This window comes from Phoca vitulina, unplaced genomic scaffold (assembly GCF_004348235.1).
Source record: "Phoca vitulina isolate PV1807 unplaced genomic scaffold, GSC_HSeal_1.0 scaffold7, whole genome shotgun sequence".
NCBI lineage: Eukaryota > Metazoa > Chordata > Mammalia > Carnivora > Phocidae > Phoca > Phoca vitulina.
In genome coordinates, this window is record NW_022589710.1 from 11,846,717 (window position 1) to 11,866,391 (window position 19,675).

General features: G+C 35.2%; 1 protein-coding gene and 1 non-coding gene across 12 annotated transcripts in view; both read right to left on the reverse strand.

Moving 5' to 3' along the window:
- RALGAPA1 (Ral GTPase activating protein catalytic subunit alpha 1) overlaps positions 1 to 19,675 on the reverse strand; it is a 247,521-nt gene that overhangs the window by 171,766 nt on the left and 56,080 nt on the right. For all 11 annotated transcript variants that reach the window (XM_032404962.1, XM_032404961.1, XM_032404954.1 and 8 more), the window contains exons 10-11: positions 17,866 to 18,105; positions 6,219 to 6,416 (exon numbers count right to left, since the gene is read on the reverse strand). In XM_032404962.1, coding sequence (XP_032260853.1) covers positions 6,219 to 6,416; positions 17,866 to 18,105 — 438 coding nt within the window. The remainder of the gene's footprint in view (positions 1 to 6,218; positions 6,417 to 17,865; positions 18,106 to 19,675) is intronic.
- On the reverse strand, positions 16,880 to 16,987 carry LOC116633363. The gene has a single exon (XR_004299652.1). It is a non-coding gene; the product is annotated as a U6 spliceosomal RNA (small nuclear RNA).

Below are 19,675 nucleotides of genomic sequence, written 5' to 3' on the forward strand. Positions count from 1 at the left end.
CGACCGTTTATTTTTGCTTTTGTTGCCCTTGCGTGAGGAGGCAGATTCAAAAATACATTACTAAGACAGCTGTCAAAGAGCTTAACACCTATGTTTTCTTTCAGGAGTCTTACAGTGTCAGGTCTTACACTTAGGTCTTTAACCCATTTTGAGTTTATTTTTGTGTACGGTGTAAGAAAGTGGTCCAGTTTCATTCTTTTGCATGTAGCTGTCCAGTTTTCCCACACCACTTATTGATGAAACTGTCTTTACTCCACTGTATATTTTTGCCACCTTTGTCAATAATTAATTGACCAAATAAGGGTGAGTTTATTTCTGGACTCTCTGTCCTGCTCCACTGATCTATGTGTCTCTTTTTGTGCAATTACCATACTGTTTTGATTACTACAATTCTGTAGTATAGTTTGAAATCAGGAAGTGTACAGTATAGGTTGAATTACCTCCAGCTTTGTTCTTCTTTCTCAAGATTGCTTTGACTATTCAGAGCATTTTGTGGTTCCATACAAATTTTAGAATTACTGGCTCTGTGAAAATTGCTACTGGTATCCTGAGAAGGATTGCACTGAATCTGTAGATTGCTTTGGAAAGTATGGACATTTTAACAATGTTAATTCTTCCAGTCCATGAGCATGGTATATCTTTCCATTGTGTCTTCTTCAATTTCTTCCATCAGTGTCTTACAGTTTTCAGTGTACAGGTCTTTCATTTCACTGGTGAAATTTATTCCTAGGTATTTTATTCCTTTTGGTACAATTGTAAATGGAATTGTTTTCTTAATTTCTCTTTCTGCTACTTTGTTATTAATGTATAGAAATGCAACAGATTTCAGTATATTAAGTTTGTATACTGTGACATTACTGAATTTATTAGTTTTAACAGTTTTTTGTGGAATCTTTAATGTTTTCTATGTATAACCCTATGTTATTTGCAAATAGTGACAGTTTTACTTCTTCCTTAATAATCTGGATGCTTTGGGGCTCCTGGGTGGCTCAGTCATTAAGCATCTGCCTTCGGCTCAGGTCATGATCCCAGGTCCTGGGATCGAGCCCCGCATTGGGCTCCCTGCTCGGCAGGAAGCCCACTTCTCCCTCTCCCACTCCCCTGCTTGTGTTCCTGCTCTATCAAATAAATAAAAATTTAAAAAATAATAATAATAATTTGGATGCCTTTTCTTTTTATCTGATTGCTGTGGCTAGGACTTCCAATACTATGCTGAATAAAAGTGGTAAGAGTAGACATCCTTGCCTTATTCCTGATTTTAGAGGAAATGCTCTCAGTTTTTCACCATTGAGTATGATGTCAGCCATGGGTTTTTCATATATGGTCTTCATTAAAGTATGTTCCCTCTAAACACACTTTGTTGAGAGTTTTTTATCATAAATGGATGTTGAATTTTGTCAAGTGCTTTTTCTGCATCTATTGAAATGATCATATGGTTTTTACCCTTCCTTTTGTTAATATGGTGTATCATGTTGATTGATTTGCAAATACTCAACCATCCTTGCATCCCCAGAATAAATCCCACTTGAACATAGTGAATGATTCTTTTAATGTATTTCTGAATGCAGTTTGCTAATATTTTGTTGAGGATTTTTGCATCTATATCCATCAAGGATATTGGTCTATAGTTTTCTTTTTTTGTAGCATCTGTGTCTGGTTTTGGTATCAGGGTAATGCTAGCCTCATAGAATGTATTTGGAAGGTTTCATTACACTTCAATTTTTTGGAATAAGTTTGAGAAAAACAGGTATCAACTCTTCCTTAAATGCCTGATGGAACTTAACTGTAAACCTATCTTGTCCTGGACTTTTGTTTGTTGGGAGTTTCTTGATTACCAAAATCAATTTCGTTACTAGTAATTGTTCTGTTCAGATTTTCTATTTCTTTCTGATTCAGTTTTGGAATACTGTATGTTTCTAGGAATTTATTCTTTTTCTAGGATGTCCCATTTGTTGGCATATAATTTTTTGTAGTAGTCTCTTATAAGCCTTTGTATTACTATTGTATCGGTTGTTACTACTTCTTCATTTCTCATTTTATTTGGGTCCTCTCTCTTTTTCTTTACGAGTCTGGCTAAAGTTCTGTCAATTTTGTTTATCTTTTCAAAGAACCAGCCCTTAGTTTCATCAATCTTTTCTATTGTATTTTTAGTCAGTTTCATTTATTTTTCCTCTGATCTTTATTACTTCCTTCTACTAACTTTGGGCTTTGTTCTTCTTTTTTTAGTTCTTTTAGGTATAAGGTTAGATTGTTCATTTGAGATTTTTCTTGATTATTTAGGTAGGCCTGTATTTATATAAACTTCTCTCTTAGAACTACTTTTGCTGGGTCCCAAAGATTTAGTAATGTTGTCTTCATTTTTATTTACCTTAAGGTATTTTTTTTCCTCAAGGTGTTTTTTTTTATTTCTTCATTGACCCATTGCTTATTTGGCAGCATGTTGTTTATTCTCTACGTCTTTGTGTTTTTTCCTCCTAATTTATTTCTAGTTTTATAAATATTGTGGTTGGAAAAGACGCTTGATATGATTTTGATCTTCTTAAATTTACTGAGACTTGTTCTGTGGCCTAATATGTGACCTATCTTGCAGAATGTTCCATCTGCGTTATAAAAAATGCGTATTCTGTTTTTAGATGGAATGTTCTGTACGTATTTGCTTAAGTCCATCTGATCTAATGTCTCAAAAAAGCCACTATTTTTTAATTAATTTTCTGTCTGGACAATCTATCCATTGATGTTAAGTGGGTGTTAAAGTTCCCTACTATTATTGTATTACTGTCAATTTCTCCCTTTATGTCTGTTAATATCTGCTTTATATATTTAGATGGTTTCATGCTAGATGCATATATATTTACAAATTTTATATTCATTGGACTGCTCCCTTCATCATTACGTAATGCCCTTCTCTCTTTTACAGTCTTTGTTTTAATGTTTATTGTGTCTGATACAAGTATTGCTACCCCAGCTTTATTGATCATTCCCATTTGCATAGAGTATCTTTTTTACCCCATCACTTTCAGTCTGTATGTGTCTTGTAGGCAGCATACCGATGGGTCTCTTTTTTTTTAATCTATTCAATTACTTTATGACTTTTGATAGAACATTTAGTCCATGTACATTAATTATTGATAGGTATGTACTTACTGCCATTTTGTTCATTGTTTTCTAGCTGTTTTTATAATTCTTCTATGTTCCTTCTTTCTTGCTGTCTTCTCTTGTGATTTGATGACTATCTTCAGTTTTGTGCTTGGATTTCTTTATTTTTTGTGTACCCATTACAGGTTTTTTGTTTGTGGTTGCCATAAGGTTATGTATAACACCCTATGTGTTAGTCATCTATTTTAAGTTGATGGTCACTTAAGTTCAAACACATTCTAATGGACTACATTTTTACCTCCCCCTCGCCACATACTATGTGTCTGACACAGTTTACATGTTTTTATTTTGTGTTTCCCTTACCTAGTTACTGTAAATATAGTTGACTTTACTACTTTTTTCTTCTAACCTTCATGCTAGCTTTTTAAGTGACTGACCTACTTCCTTTATTATATGTTTGCTTTTACCAGTTGTAGAAGTGCTGACAATACTGACTCCACTGTTGGCCCTCCATCTTGTTCTTATTTGCTTGATGACCTCTCTTGGGGCTGCATGTTCCAGGCCCTTGGAGATTAAGATACATATGTTAGAAATGCCTGCCAAGGCTGGGATGGGGGAAGCTTGCTTTGACTGCCCATGAATCTGTTAGAGATGATGCAGTCTTTTCCTTTCTGATGCACAGGTGGCACCACACGATCTAATTAAAAGGTCAGCTGTCAATTAAGTGCATGTGAACCCTCTGATCACACAGTAATGCCCTTCTGCATATCTCTTGCTCTATAAAATCTACGGACTAAGGTCTAGACTTTTTGGAGGATAGCTGTACAGCACATGGATCCTCATCTGCCTAATCACCTCATCAATAAGCTACCCTGAATAAAACTCTGTAAACCATATGGAGTTGCCTTCTTTGATTTCCAGTCTCAAAGTGTCTTCCCAGTTTGGGGAGTACTCTACTGTCCCTCCCCTACTTTTTAACACCAGTGAAATGTTTTCTTTCATAATTTTTTTACTTCTAGTTATGGCTTTTTCTTTTCTGCATAAGGAAGTCACTTTAACATTTCCTATAAGGCTGGTGCAGTGGTGATGAACATCTCTAACTTTTGTTTGTCTGGGAAACTCTTTATCTCCAGTTCTGAATTATAACCTTGCCGGGTATTCTTGGCTGTAGGTTTCTCCTTTGAGTACATTAAATACATCATGCCATTCCCTCTGGCTTGCAAAGTTTCTGCTGAAAACTCAGTTGAGAGTCTTGTAAATGTTCCCTTGTATGGAAGTTGCTTTTCTCTTGCTGCTTTTAAAATTCTATATAACTTTTGACATTTTAATTATTATGTGGACATCTCTGGGTTCATCTTATTTGGGGCTATCTATGCTTCCTGAACCTGGATGCCTGTTTCCTTTCTCAGTTTAGGAAACTTCTCAGCTGTTTTTCCTTCAAATAAGCTTTCTGCCCCTTTCTCATTCCCTTCTTCTGGGACCCCTATAATGCAAATGTTAATACTTTTGATGTTGCCCCATAAGTCCCTCACCCTATCTATATAAAATTCTTTTTCCTTTTGCTGCTCAGCTTGGATATTTCCACCATTCTGTCTTCCAGATCACTGATCCATTCTTCTGTACCCTCTCCCCAGTTGTTGATTCCCTCTGGTATACTTTTCATTCAGTCAAAAAATATCCTTCATGTACATCTCAAACTCAAAGCTCTGCAAACTGCTGTCTCTGTGCTGTATCTCAGAGTTTGTGAGATTGTGGGTGGGACCTTTAGGAGCACTGTCTGTTTCCTATAGCCCCTTGGTTGTCCCAGAGTTAAGCTTCAATGATTTTAAAAGCTCCTAAAGTTAAGCTCTGCTGATTTTCAAAGCCAGATGTTGTGGGGGGGTCCTCATTTTTCCTGTGCAGATCTCCAGAGCGGGGATGTATGACAGGGTGCTTAAATCCCTTGCTCCTCAGGGAGGATCTCTGGGCCTGCGACATGAAATCACTTGTGGGTCACCAGACTGGGGGTTTGGTTCCCAACCTGACTGCATCTCTGCCACACTTTACCCTTCTCAAGGTGGCTTTTTTTTTTCCCCTTTCTTTTTCTTTTCTTTTAATTTTTTTAAGTAAGCTCTATGCCCAACATGGGACTTGAACTCACAACCCTGAGATTAAGAGTCACTCTACCAACCGAGCCAGCCAGGCACCCTGTGGCTTTTTCTTTTTATCTTTAGCTGTGCAAGAGCTGGTCTCCTAGTCTTCAGGTCTTTCTCAGTGAGAGTTCCTTTTTATGTAGTTGCAGTCTTGCTGTGTTTGTGGGAAGAGGTGAGCTCAGGATCTGCATATACTCTGCCATCCTCCTATCAGTCTCAAATATTACACCTTTTAAAATGGCATCTAATTTTGATCTACACAATGAATTAAAGAGTCAGTCTACAATCTCAATAGTAATTTTTTAAAGTTGTGACATCAAAGAGCGTTAGGACAGGGTACTGTGGTTAACTGTTATATTACCTATGTTGCAAAATATACTAAAAGGTATCTTTAAGCCGAGATGCCCTTCAACAGATGAATGGATAAAGAAGATGTGATCCATATATACAATGGAATATTACTCAGCCATCAGAACAGATGAAAACTCAACTTTTATATCAACACGGATGGGACTGGAGGAGATTATGCTAAGTGAAATAAGTCAAGCAGAGAAAGTCAATTATCATACGGTTTCACTTATTTGTGGAACATAAGAAACAGCATGGAGGACATTAGGAGAAGGAAGGGAAACATGGGGGCGGGGGACTGGAGGGAGAGATGAACCATGAGAGACTATGGACTCTGACAAACAAACAGGGTTTTAGAGGGGAGGGGGGAGGGGGGATTGGTTAGCCCGGTGATGGGTATTAAGGAGGACATGTACTGCATGGAGCACTGGGTGTTATATGAAAACAATGGATCGTGGATCACCACATCAAAAACCAATGATGTATTATATGGTGACTAACATAACATAATAAAATTTAAAAAAAAAAGGTATCTTTAACTTCCCATTTATTAAGTATATGTATCTCAACGTATTATTACACTTTTGTGAAAATCTAATCTATTAAACTTATACTAAAATATGTTAAGTCTTATGAGTTTACCTCTTCTCTCTTTTCTCCTTCTTCCATTGAAATAACATGGTCTGTGACATTGTCAATACAAGGTAAGTCCGAAGAAGAGATCACAATTTCTTCAGGTTCTTGCATAAACAAAGGTTTTTCTTCTTGCTGGATCCATTCTTGATATACTTTTACCACTTTTCTCATAGCTGCTGCTTCACAAATTGGTAATAAAAATGCCTAGTGAAAAAAACAGAGAACACACATAATTATACATTTCACTTTGCTACAAACCACTAATACATACATTTTTATCTTGTTATAAAGTATGATATAAATGATTTTTAAAGAGTTAAAAGTCAACCAATCCACTGTCAGAAAAAGCCTTTTGTTTCCAAAAAATTTGTAAATATGTTGACATAGAAATACTTTCAGCAGGGGTGCCTGGCTGGCTCAGTCAATACAGCATGCAACTCTTGATCTCGGGGTCATGAGTTCAAGCCCTACACTGGGTGTAGAGATTACTTAAAAATAAAATCTTTAAAAAAAAAAAGGAAGAAATGCTTTTGGTAGATAGACATGGATTTCAAGTACAAGAGCAAAGATTTGTTTCACTTGTACTATCTATCTCAGAATGAAAATATTCCGTGTTTCATGAAATAACTATACTCCTACAAGGCTCAATGTAAATACTTTTCATAATAAATCAGTTTTATAACATTGTTTTTTTTAGATTACTATTGAAATAAATTTCGATGAGTTAAATTAAAAATTAAATCTGATTCCAAGAAGTAATACAAATTACATGAAAAAGGCAACTATAAGCACATAAGAAAAAATGTTACAGCTTTATTTCATTTTACATACAATAAATAATGTTAAGTTAAACAATAAGGCAAAATACTTAAATAATTAAAAGGAATACCTTACAGTTATTCTTTCCTTTATGTACTTTCTGGGTTGCCTTAACTTTTAAAAAAAGTAAATACTCTTCATCACAAAAATACTACATTTTCACAATAAAAAAACTTTTTTATACAATTCAGACAGGCAAAAATAAACAGTAAAAGTACTCCATCTCACGACCCAAATTCCTTTCATCATGCATGCTTGTGTTCATGTGTTAACATTTTCACTGGACTTTCTCTTTACAAAAAAAAAAAAAAAGGAATTAAATTGCTTTTAATTTTTCCTTTTACAATCACTATTTATTAATTTCAACTCTAAAAGTCACAAGACCTTTACCTAAAAACCTGGCACTTCCTCCTATACAGCTATCAGTAGGTGTATTTAATAATAATAATGGGCTCAAATGACTATTTTATCTGAATGAAACTAGCCAAGAAATTCAGCTTTCCAAGATAATGATGAAAAGTTAATGTGTAATATCAACACGATATTTAATGTAGTTTGGTAATCCTTTTATTTATTATTATTAATTCCCTAGCAATCTACATTACTTGCTACTTTCTTTCATCTAACAAACCCATTCCAAAATTCTCACTCTCATATTCTAGCAGCCTAATGGTCAATGGCATGATTTGGATCATCACCTTCTGCTCTAAAAATATTTGTTTTATAATTCTAGGAAAAACTCAGCCTTCCTTAAAAAGGTTCAAGGTATAAGAAAAAAATCTCAATCTCAAAGAAATTCTATTCTCAGATACTGAAAAATGAACTTTTTAAAATTGGCATGGAAACCCTCTGCAGTTTCTGCTCAATTTTGCTGTGAACCTAAAACTGATCTAAAACAAAGTTTAATCATTTAAAAAATATTAGTAATCTCTAGAGCTAAGATATTTATTAATGCATAAATTGTCACACTATATCCCAAGTGGCTTGATGAATTTACTAAAGCCCAGAGTATATATAACCTTTGTCCTTATAAGCCCCAAAGTCTGATTTTGCCAACACACTAAATATGGATCTTAAGGAAAGACTGATATTAGCCATGGCTAAAAAAACTGATACATAAAAACCAGAGTGCCAATTTATACATTTACGACGAGAAATAACTGTCACACAAACCAGAACATTAAATCCATACGTCAGCACCTTATCCCTATGAAGAAGCACCACTCAGACCCCAATATTAACTGAAAATAAGGCAAGTTATCATTCAAAAAATATTTCTGAATCTATGTACTCAGCAAATTTTCTGTCTGTAGATAGACCTGCATGAGGTCATCCCAGTTCTGATTCTATAACCATAAAACTACTACACAACCAAAAACTACATGGAGAACGAATCAAAACAAGAGGAGATAGAAAAATCCAGTATTTAATGGTATTAGCTTAAGATAATCTGATCCAGTTTTCTAACAACTGGCTCTGCCAATGGGATGTGATTTACTGGTAGCTGCAACTCTCTTCTTCAGTGAAAAACAGTAACAAAACATGGTGGTTTCTGATATTTTTAATATTCTGTTATTATTAATCAACCCAGATTGTGATGGACACATTCTTTTAAGATTTAATGAAGTACAGTGAGCATTTAGCAGACCTGGGAATTTTTTGTCTTCTTAAAGCAATGGTCTCAGAACCCCTACTCTACCAGATGTTTACAAGAATAACAGTTATTCTAAAATAAGAGTAACATTGCTTGACATTTTTGCAAACATCTTTAATGTTTAGCTTAATAAAAGATGGTTTGATTCTCTTATCTGCTTGTTTCTTCATTCAATCTAATACAGTATCACATAACAGGTATCTCTGGAAAACTTCACCATACACTTGTAAGAAAATGACAGTGGAAAAAAGTAAGTAAAATCTTAGTACTGTCATGAAAACAGTTTTGACCTCATGGACCTGAAAAGGTCCTGGAGACTTCCCAGAAGCCTAAGACCACAGTTTGTGATCCACTGCCTTAACATGACTTTGGGGAAAAAAATTATATATATAATATCTATATATAAAATTATATATATATAAAATCTGTGTTCTTAAAGGTTAGACTATTGACGTGTTAGATTTACCTCATATCAAAATACGTGAGGGCTCCTCATTGTAGTCTCCAAATAATGACAACATGAAGTACACTGGGTTGACTTATAAAATAGGGGGTTAATGCCTGCAGTGCATCTATGCCTATTCTATTGGACATGGAGAATAATTTTATCATTTCAAATGATTTGGGGATTTATGCTTTTTAGTTAAATCTTTATTTTAAATACACATAACAATATAAATACCCATCTGAGACAGAACTCAGAATCATTATACTGGCCCTAAAATAACATCATCAACTATGGTTAACAAATTATCTGAGGACTTAGCTTCTAGAAATAAATGTTAGCCCCTCAGGTAGCAATGATAAAGTACCTGGCACTCAACAGTTACAGAACTTATTCTTCTTCCTTTTTTTTTTTTTGAGAGAGGGAGAGAGAGAGAGCGCGCATGCAAGAGCTGGGGGAGGGGCGGAGGAAGAGGGAGAGAGAGAATACCAAGCAAGTTCCAGACCCAGCACAGAGCCAGACACAGTGCTCGATCTCAAGACCCTGAGATCATGACCTGAGCTGAAATCAAGAGTCGGATGCTCAACCAACTGAGCCACCCAGGTGCCCCAACAGTTATAGAACTTCTTGATTCATTCACCAAATATTTACTAGGTGCCTACTTATGCCAGGCATTAAGGATACAATGATAAATGAATAAGAGAAGCATTCATGGAGGGTAGCAGGAAAGATCAGAATCCTAAAAATAATTTTTTATAATAAATATAAAACTCAGAAGAGGTACTATGAAGAAGAGGACAATTTTCAAAAACATCATAAAGACGTACTTACTACGTGTGTGTCTGTGTGTGTGCATGTGCATGCAGGTGCATCTGTCTTTGAGCGGGTGGGTGAAGGTGGTCATGGAAGACTTTTCTGGTGTAATCATATTTAAGTTGTGATCTAAAGGATGAGATGAGTAGCAGGTAAAAAAAAGAAGGGGAAACAGGTAGAGAGGAAAGAAAGGAAGGCTGAAGAACAAAAGTTAAGATAGGGAAAATAATAATTGTGAAAGCTATGAGAATGGAATTATTTGAGAAATGTTAAGTAAACATATTTCTACTAAACTTATTTACCTATAGAAAGACTTGTGCTCTAGCTGGGCCTGCTAAGGGCAAAGTCATTATATGGCCATATACCTGATAATTAATGGGGAGTATTTTTATCTATATTATATTGTGGAACATATGAACCTTCAAAATAAGGGAAGAAATATTTCACAAATTCTCAATTTTTGAAAATTTATCAGAACTACTAAGCAGGTAAAAAAGCTTTCCTATGACAATCTAATCTTAGAAATTGATCCCTTTTCAAAACATGAATGATTCATTGGTGTCATCATCCTAAAATTTATTTTTCCTTAAGTTTTGCCTTAAAAATCACTTTTTCTTAAAAGAGTTATTCATTTATTTTAGAGAATACAAGCAGGGGCAAAGGGCAGAAGGAAAGGGAGAGAGGGAATCTCAAGCAGGCTCCAGGCCCAGCGCGGGTCTCAATCTCACAACCCCGAGATCATGACCTGAGCCAAAATCAAGAATCGGATGCTTAACTGACTGAGCCACCCAGGCACCCCTCAGGTCATGATCTCAGGGTCGTGGGATCAGGCCCCTCATTGGGCTCTGCTTGAGATCCCTCTCTCCCTTTCCCTCTACCCCTCAGCCCCCATCCCTCTCTAAACAAAATAAATAAAAATAATTATCAGAATAAAAACATCTCAGAGAACTTCAGTTCCCAGCAATATCATTTAAAGATATCCTGGAATATTCCTGCATAAAATATCTAAAAAAATACAGTATACCTTTTTAAATTAATGGCTCAGCTTGTAAGGATATTCTGAGTCCAGAACAAAAGGTGAGTATTAATCCAGACAGGCAAGTGAGCAATGAAGCTGCTGGCTGCTGCCCTGGAGAGCCTACAGAGTATTGGCTTAAATAGCCACCTGTGCAGACGGGAGAGACAGATCAGAGTCCTACATGTAAAACTGACACCAATGGAGGCTACAAACTCAAGGCACGCTACGAGGGGAAGGCAAAAAACTCAACTTCAGAGAAGAGTCAGTGATGAAACTTGTCTACTGACTTGGGGTAGGGGAAAAGAGGGAAGAATAGCCTTTCCTGCAAGTTCATATTCTCAGGCTGGCCATCACATAACTTTGAGTACTGCAAAGCAGGAAGAATCATAAGCTGAAAATTCTAATTTCAAGTAAACCAAGACTGGGGTGCCTGGCTGGTTCATTTGGTAGAGCATGCAACTCTTCATCTCGGGGTCGTGAATTCAAGCCCCACATTGGGCATAGAGCTTACTTAAAAATTTTAAAAATAAATAAATAAATAACGTAAACCAAGGTTGACAGGACCACCAAATACCTGGAGAAGCAAGAGCAATTCCTCTCTGGAGGAACACAACTTTCAACCCAGGTTTCAAAGTAATTCCCACAAAAGTCCAACGAAATCTAAGTCCATATCACAAAAATCCAAAACAAAAAAACAAGGGTAAATAAACAGAAACAACAAAAAGCCCAAACTGTAAAAACTTAAGTTAGTGGAATTAGTGGAATAAGGACTATAAAATGAGTATTTTTAATATGTTTTAATTAAGAAAATGAAAATCAATATGAATAAAGAATGAATGAGCCACAGCAAAAAGTGGAAAAACCACCAAACGCAAATTTTAAAAATTAAAATATAAGGAGCATGATTAAAAACTCAATGACAGGAGAACTGCTTCCAAGACTATGGTGGACTAGGTAACCCAACCAACCTTTTGATTGAAAAGACAAAATGGCAGATTAAAAGATAAATTTAATCTTAAATGCACTGATGAGCCAAAAAGCAGGAAAAAAATATTCAAAAATAAAAACCTATATGAAATCCAAACTCAGGTTTTACTGGGAGCAATAAAGCTGACTTTCACTTTGAGTGGCACCAATTACTTTGGTTTCCACTGACCTATTGTGGCAAATCAGGGAGAACAACAGTAAAACTCTAAACAAAGTTGTATTTTCAAAGGAATACATTTTGTCAGTGCGATGCTGAGTTAAATAAACCCAACCCATTAAAAGTTAGTAAGGTAAACTGCCCATACCTAAATGGGGAAGAGATAACGATAACAACAAAAATCTCCTCAGAGACATTAGAACTAAAAGCTAGCCGTAACAGGGCGCCTGGGTGGCTCAGTTGGTTAAGCGACTGCCTTCGGCTCAAGTCATGATCCTGGAGTCCCGGGATCGAGTCCCACATCGGGCTCCCTGCTTAGCAGGGAGTCTGCTTCTCCCTCTGACCCTCTCATGCTCTCTCTGTCTCATTCTCTCTCTCAAATAAATAAAATGTTTAAAAAAAAAAAAAAAAAAAAAAAAAAAAGCTAGCCGTAACAGAGGTTTATACTCTGTGTTCACATTATGTAGCTGGCTTGAACTTCAAATCAAGAATTCAGTTTAATGAGAGGTTGGTAGTGTCTCTTTGCATTTAGAAGAAGCAAATGCAACTCCTCTCTGAAGGAATTAACCTTTAACCAACCAAATCAGCAAATAAAGTCATAAGATACAAAAGCTCAGAATCAAAATTCTAAATTTCTGAAATCACAAACTACTGTGAAAAACATTTAGAGAACAGAGCACCATGAGAAAGCATATATGGCAGAATTAGATCTACAAAGACCTCAGGAATATTATAATGATCAGTCAGTATAAAATAACTATGCTTAGTATAAATAAAATATAAGTAAAGAACAAGAGACAAAAACTGAGCAGACGGGCCAACTTCCAGAAGCAGTTGTAATTAAAAAGGAAGTACCCAGAATGTAGGACAGAGAGACAAAGAGATGGAAAATATGAACTTGAGATTAACAGACATGTATAAAGTGAAAAGGTCTAACATACATCTTGTCAGAGTCCTGGAAAGACAAGAAAAAAATGGGACAGAGGCAATATTTAAGGAGATAATGGCTGAAAATTTTCCAGCATTGTCAAAATATATTAATCCATTAATGAAGTATGCCTCAAATATCCCCTAAAGAATAAATAAAAGGAAATCTAGACCTGGACACACCACAGTAAAATGTAAAATGCCAAATACTAAAAAAAGATATAAAAAAGAGCCAGAGAAGGGGTGCCTGGGTGGTTCAGTCGGTTAAGCGTCTGCCTTCAGCTCAGGTCACGATCCCGGGGCCTGGAATTGAGCCCCCTGTCAGGCTCCCTGCTCAGCAGTGCTACTCTCCCTCCTTGTGCTCTCTCTCTCATGCACTCTCTCTCTCTCAAATAAATAATCTTTAAAAAAAAAAAGAGGTGGAGAAAAGATAATTATCTTATTAGTTCAACTGCTGGTTGACATCTCAACAGCAACAATGTAAAGCAAAAAATGGTGGGAAAGAATCTGAGCATCTAAAATGTGCTGGGTGAAAATAATTGTCAATCTAGAAGTCTATGTCCAACGGAAAAAGTCTTTCAAAAATAAAGACATTTTCGGACAGGCAAAAATTTGTAAGTATTTGATATCAATGGACATTCACTAAAAATTCTAAATGATGAACTTCATTCAAGCAGAGGAAAGTGATTCTAAATGAAAGATCTGAGACGGAAGACATCATAATCACAGAAAGTGATAAACCACATAACTAAATGTAAATCAACACTGAATGCACAAAACAATAATACTGGAGTTAAAACACAAACCTTCAAAACAGAACTGATTTGATAATAACCGTATGTTAAGTGGGGTGGGGGGCAGAAATTAGAGTAATAAGGATCAAGCTCCTTATACTGATTAGAAAAAAGGTAAAAAAAAAATAACTTTAGACCTTGGGAAGTGAAGTATATATGTTAAAATTTATATAGTAATCACTAAAGAAAAAGGAATAATATATAACTTTCGAACCAAGTGATAGGAAAAGGATACAAAATGAGAAAACATCAATTAAAAAGAAAGGAAAAAATAAGACAATAATGTAATAAAAGAAATACAGACATGGTAAAAAAAAAAAAAAAACAGAACAAAATATGACAGTATCAGTAAATCCAAAATATCAGTAGTTATAATAAATATAAATATTCCAGTTAAAAGACAAAGATTTTTTCTTTTTATTCACAAGAAGTTTAATAAAAGGCCGGCTCACCTTCCCACTCTATCTGATTGCCCTGCCCGTCTTTTTTGCCAGCTCCCCTTGCTTGTGCTCACAGGTCTTTGTCCTTGGCCTTCTTCTCTTCATGACCTTCCTGTTTTTCCAGGCCGACCTCATTCACTTTTTTTTTTTATTCCAGGAATTTATTTTTAGGAAATATTTATGCATGTACACAAAGATTTTATACCAAGATACTCACTTCAGCACTGTATCTAATAGCAAAATTTTGATAACTATCAATAGGTAATGGTTTCAATAACTGATGGATGTCTATGTATTGGGATTGTACAGCAGCCATTAAAAACAATGTTGTAGAAGAATGGTTAGTCTTATTGGAAAATGTTCAGATCACATTAATAACACAAGCAGACCCCAAACAATATAAACAAAAAAGAGTCTTTTAATAATGTATACATGTGCATGGATTTATAGAAAAAATACCTTGACACTAAATACAGTAAAATATAACTGGTTATTACTGCTTGGTTTTTTTTTTTTTTGACATCTTTTTTTTTTATTACGTTATGTTAATCACCATACATTACATCATTAGTTTTTGATGTAGTGTTCCATGATTCATTGTTTGCGTATAACACCCAGTGCTCCATTCAGTACGTGCCCTCTTTAATACCCATCACTAGGCTAACCCATCCCCCTCCCCCCCTCCCCTCTAGAACCCTCAGTTTGTTTCTCAGAGTCCGTAGTCTCTCACGGTTCGTCTCCCCGTCCGATTTCCCCCCCTTCATTCACTCTTACGGCTTCATGTACAACAGGTTTGCCGTGACTTCCAAATCTGGATTACCAATCCCAACTTCCCTCTCCCAGAACCTTACATCCATCTCCCCATCGGATACCTTCACTTGGATATGCTCCAGGTGTCAGTTGGTTTAAAACTGACCTCATTACTTTTCCCCAAACCTTTGCCCCAAACCTGTTCCTTCTCTAGGATGCCCTTTCTTTAGTGAAGGTTCACACCATGCACCCAGTTGCCCAAGACAAAAATCCCAGTCAGCCTAGGTCGTCCATCCCCTTATATTCTATAGGTCATCAGATATTCCTTCAACACTTTACAAAAGACAAAGATTTTTAAAAATCAAACCATATTTACAAGAGACATGCAAAATCTAATGATATAAAAGGGTTAAAAATTAAAAGATTATTTTAAAAATACATGAGGCTAGTACTTTTTTTTTTTTTTAATATGGGGCTTGATCTCACGAGATCAAGAGTCCCACACTCTACCCACTGAACCAGCCAGGCGCCCCAGATGCTAGTTCTTAATAAAAAGAGAGTGGTGTAAATCTACTAATAGTAAATAAAACAGACCCTAAGCAAAAATAATTTCCACAGATGAGAAGGGCCATAAATAAAATGTTTAATTCACATTGAGGTATAAAATTTTAAACTTGTATGTACTTAATTATCAATTATATAGCTTCAAAATATACAAAGAAAAATTTACGGAGGTACAAAGGAAAAAACTGGCAAATCACTGTCAGAGTATAAGATTTTAACACACCCCTCTCGTAACTGTGAGGTCAAGCTGACCAAAAACCTTAAGTAAGGATATAGAAAAGTTCAGGCTCTAATGATCACTGAACTCAACAGAGAAGCATACATTCTTTTCAATCATACAGGACATTTATGAAAACTGACTACAAACTGAACCATAAGTTTCAATACATTTTAAACAACTAGGATTGTACAAACTATATTCTCTGTCCAAAAGAATTCTCTGTCCAAAAGAATCACATCAGAAATTTGTAAGAAAAAGGAAAATCAGGAAACTCTGTTTGGAAGATACAAATTGCTAAATAACTCATAGGTCAAAGAAGGTATTAACATGAAAATTAGAAAATACTTACAAGTGAGTAACAGCAAAAATGCTATATAACAAAATTTGTAGAATGTAGCTAAAATAGTACTGAGTGGTAAATTAATAGCCTCAAGAAAGTTCATATGAGAAAAATGTGAGACTAAAATTAATTAGCTAGTAAAAAAAAAGAAATCAAGAAAAGTAGAAAGAAGGAAATAAAAGGAGCAAAAATTAACAAAAGAGGAAAACAAGTATAAAACAGAGAAGACTAATAGCCAAAAGCTCATTCTTGAAAAGACTAATAAAAATGACAAATCTCTAGCAAGAATCATCAAGAAAAAAAAAACAAGGAACAAATAAAAACTAACAGGAATGAAAAGGGGGAACAAGAATATAAATGCTTCAGAGATTATAAAGATTCTAAGAGAATGGAATGAACCTTTTGTCACATTTGAAAACAAATGCAGTGAACAAATTCCTAGAAAAATAAACTTACACAAAGGGACTCAAGAACTCGAAAGCCCTAATGGTTCTAGAAGTTTGCTTTAAGTTCTCCCACATGTAAAGTTCTCCAACATTATTTGCCAAATATCTTTCCTTTCCCATTTGTCAAATATTCTATCAACACAAACCTTAAACTTGGCAACTAGAACCACTGTCAAAACTGGAAAAGATGTTAAGGCAAATTTGTTTTTTTTATTGTGATATTCATTTTATTGAGCTTGTAGGAAACTGAGTCTATTTGTATATAATTGTATACATTTTGTACTCATTAACACAAAAATATAGACCACTTCATGAATTTGCTGGTGGTCCCTATGCAGGGGCCATGCTAACTTTCTTTGTCTCATTCCAATTTTTAGTATATGTGCTGCTGAAACAACCACAAGGCAAGTCTGTTTCTTTAACTTAGGTTAACAAAACTAATGCTGCGTCATGCTTTGTTTTACATATCAATAAACATGTGTACAAGGTGAAGATTTGCTTTGCCTAGACAGCTTCCTGGCATGTGAAGGCATGTGGTATAGAATAAACAGCACTGACATGGGAACCAGGATCTGGGAGTTTTAGTCCCAGATCTACCACTTACTTGCTGTGAGACTTGAATGATCCCCTTCAGCTATAAAACTCAATGATGTTTACCTGCAAGAGTTAAGTACCTTTGCTATTAAAAGCAAATGATTGGTTTTCATAAGGCTTATTTTCCACAAAATTTCTATGTAATTGAGAATGTGCACTTACGAATTTCTAGCTATCTTTATGTGAAATAGTTTTTATTCTTTTTCTTTCTCTCCATTTCTTTATTTTAGTCCCCAAATATCTGCCTTAAGCAACTTTAACTTCAGAATGCCTTAGAGGACAAAACAGCCTCTGGAAGGAGAATAAAGGCAATGAAAACATTGCTTCTTCTATTCAAAAACCACTTTTTATTGATTATAGAGAATGGAAGATAAAATAATTTTACTATAATTTACTAATGAAATGGTAAGAAGAAAAGTTTCAAACCATAAAGTGAGTAACTAAGAAAACTGTTCTAATAACAGAAGGAGTAAGAGGGGAGGTGGACAGTTATTAAACTAAAATCATCATAAACTAAAAAATATAAATAGAAAATATTAAAGGATTAGATGTAATAAATTTTAAAAATTAAATATAAACTTTAAAAAAAATTTTATTAAGAATTTTGAAAAGCTGAAAGCCAGTATATTCAACATTAAAAACCAAAGTCTGTACTACAAATTAAAATTACTGAGAGGTACTTTACCTGACGAAATATCTCTGTGACAAAGTTTACATTACTTCTTTTAGAAGAAAAAACTCTGCGAACTATTTCAATGTCTGTGAGATGTTCCTCATCAATACTGCAGAGACTGGATGAGCTAGGTTCTCGCTCCGTCAGAGTGCTTGTATTGGAATGAGACTGTTCTGGTTCTGTAGTTCTATCCGCTTTATCAGCATTATCATTTTTGTTTTCTTCTCTGGATACCAAACTAGCAGCTGCTCTCTACAATAAAAACAAAAGGGGGAGAATATCATAATCATTCAACTTGGCATTTTGCTTTCTAACAGCATTCCACAAATAACTTACACCATTGTTTAAAATCGGGCATAGATTTCATTTAGAATCCATTCTAAATAATTAAGTAGCAATGCAAATAACTCAACATCTAAGTAATATAGTGATACTCACTAATCATCTATCCACCTATAATTTGATTTTAGAATGTTTGCAGTACAAACAAGTTACCAAAAAAACACAAAGGAATGGAAGAAAAGTTATGACAGAAGTAGAAAGGAAGCCAAAAGAAAATATAAGAAAACTCAAGAATGGGGCACCTGGCTGGCTCTGTCGGTACAGAGTGTGACCCTTGATCTTGGGGTTGTAAGTTTGAGCCCCACATTGACTGTAGCCATTACTTAAAAATAAAATCTTGAAAGAAAGAAAACTCAAGAGAACACTCTATATTCTCTTAAATGAATTTTCACCATCGGGCGCCTGGGTGGCTCAGTTGGGTTAAGTGTCTGCCTTCAGCTCGGGTCATGATCCCAGGGTCCTGGGATCGAGCTCCGCATCGGGCTCCCTGATCTGCAGGAAGCCTCCTTCTCCCTCTTCTACTCCCCCTGCTTGTGTTCCCTCTCTTGCTGTGTCTCTGTCAAATAAATAAATAAAATCTTCAAAAAAAAAAAAAAAGTGTCTGCCTTTGGCTCAGGTCATGATCCCAGGGTCCTGGGATTGAGTCCAAGTTGCACTCCCTGCTCGGCAGGGAGCCTGTTTCTCCCTTTCCTACTCCCCCTGCTTGTGTTCCCTCTCTCACTGTCTCTCTCTGTGTCAAATAAATAAATAAAATCTTAAAAAAAAAAAAAAGAATTTTCACCATGACTGAAGATGAAGACAACCTAGGGATAAAGTAAAAGTCTTAAGGTTGGTGATGAGGAAATTATTACCATGGTATGATAGTAGTAGCTATTCCATGGTATAGCAAATTACTTTCTAGTAAGTTACTCAATTTTTGGTCTCAGTTTTGTCATCTATAAAACAAAAGGTTTTAAGTAAATGATTTCAAATATGCCTTCCCAATCAAAAACTCTGTGGTTTTATCGCATTAAGTTCTGGGATCATGAAAAATAGTTCCGCTTGAGAGTTTCTACACTTAATAATTATTTGTAGAGACCTTAGAATGAAGTTTTAGGGAAAACATACCCATAGCTGGCTACAAATAAAAGGTTAAAGGGAATATAAAAATTTTATATTTCCTGAATACTAATTAAACACACACTTTATTCCCCCACTTAATTTGTAAAAGATCTAAGAAGTCATAACAAAAACACACACAGTTTAAGATGTTTAAAAGTAAAGAAAGTCTGAGAAAAGGAAAATAAAAATTATTTAAAAATACTATAATAGAGGTAAGTTCAGAAAAAACACACATTGAGAAAAAAGAAAGTGATAAAAAAAAAGTGTGAAAAACAGGGAAACTGTTTAATAAAAAAATACCGGAAGTTTAAATATTAGCCCCTCCATTGTATAGCTGGGTATAATTTTATATCACATTTCTAGACTCAGTGCCCTTGCT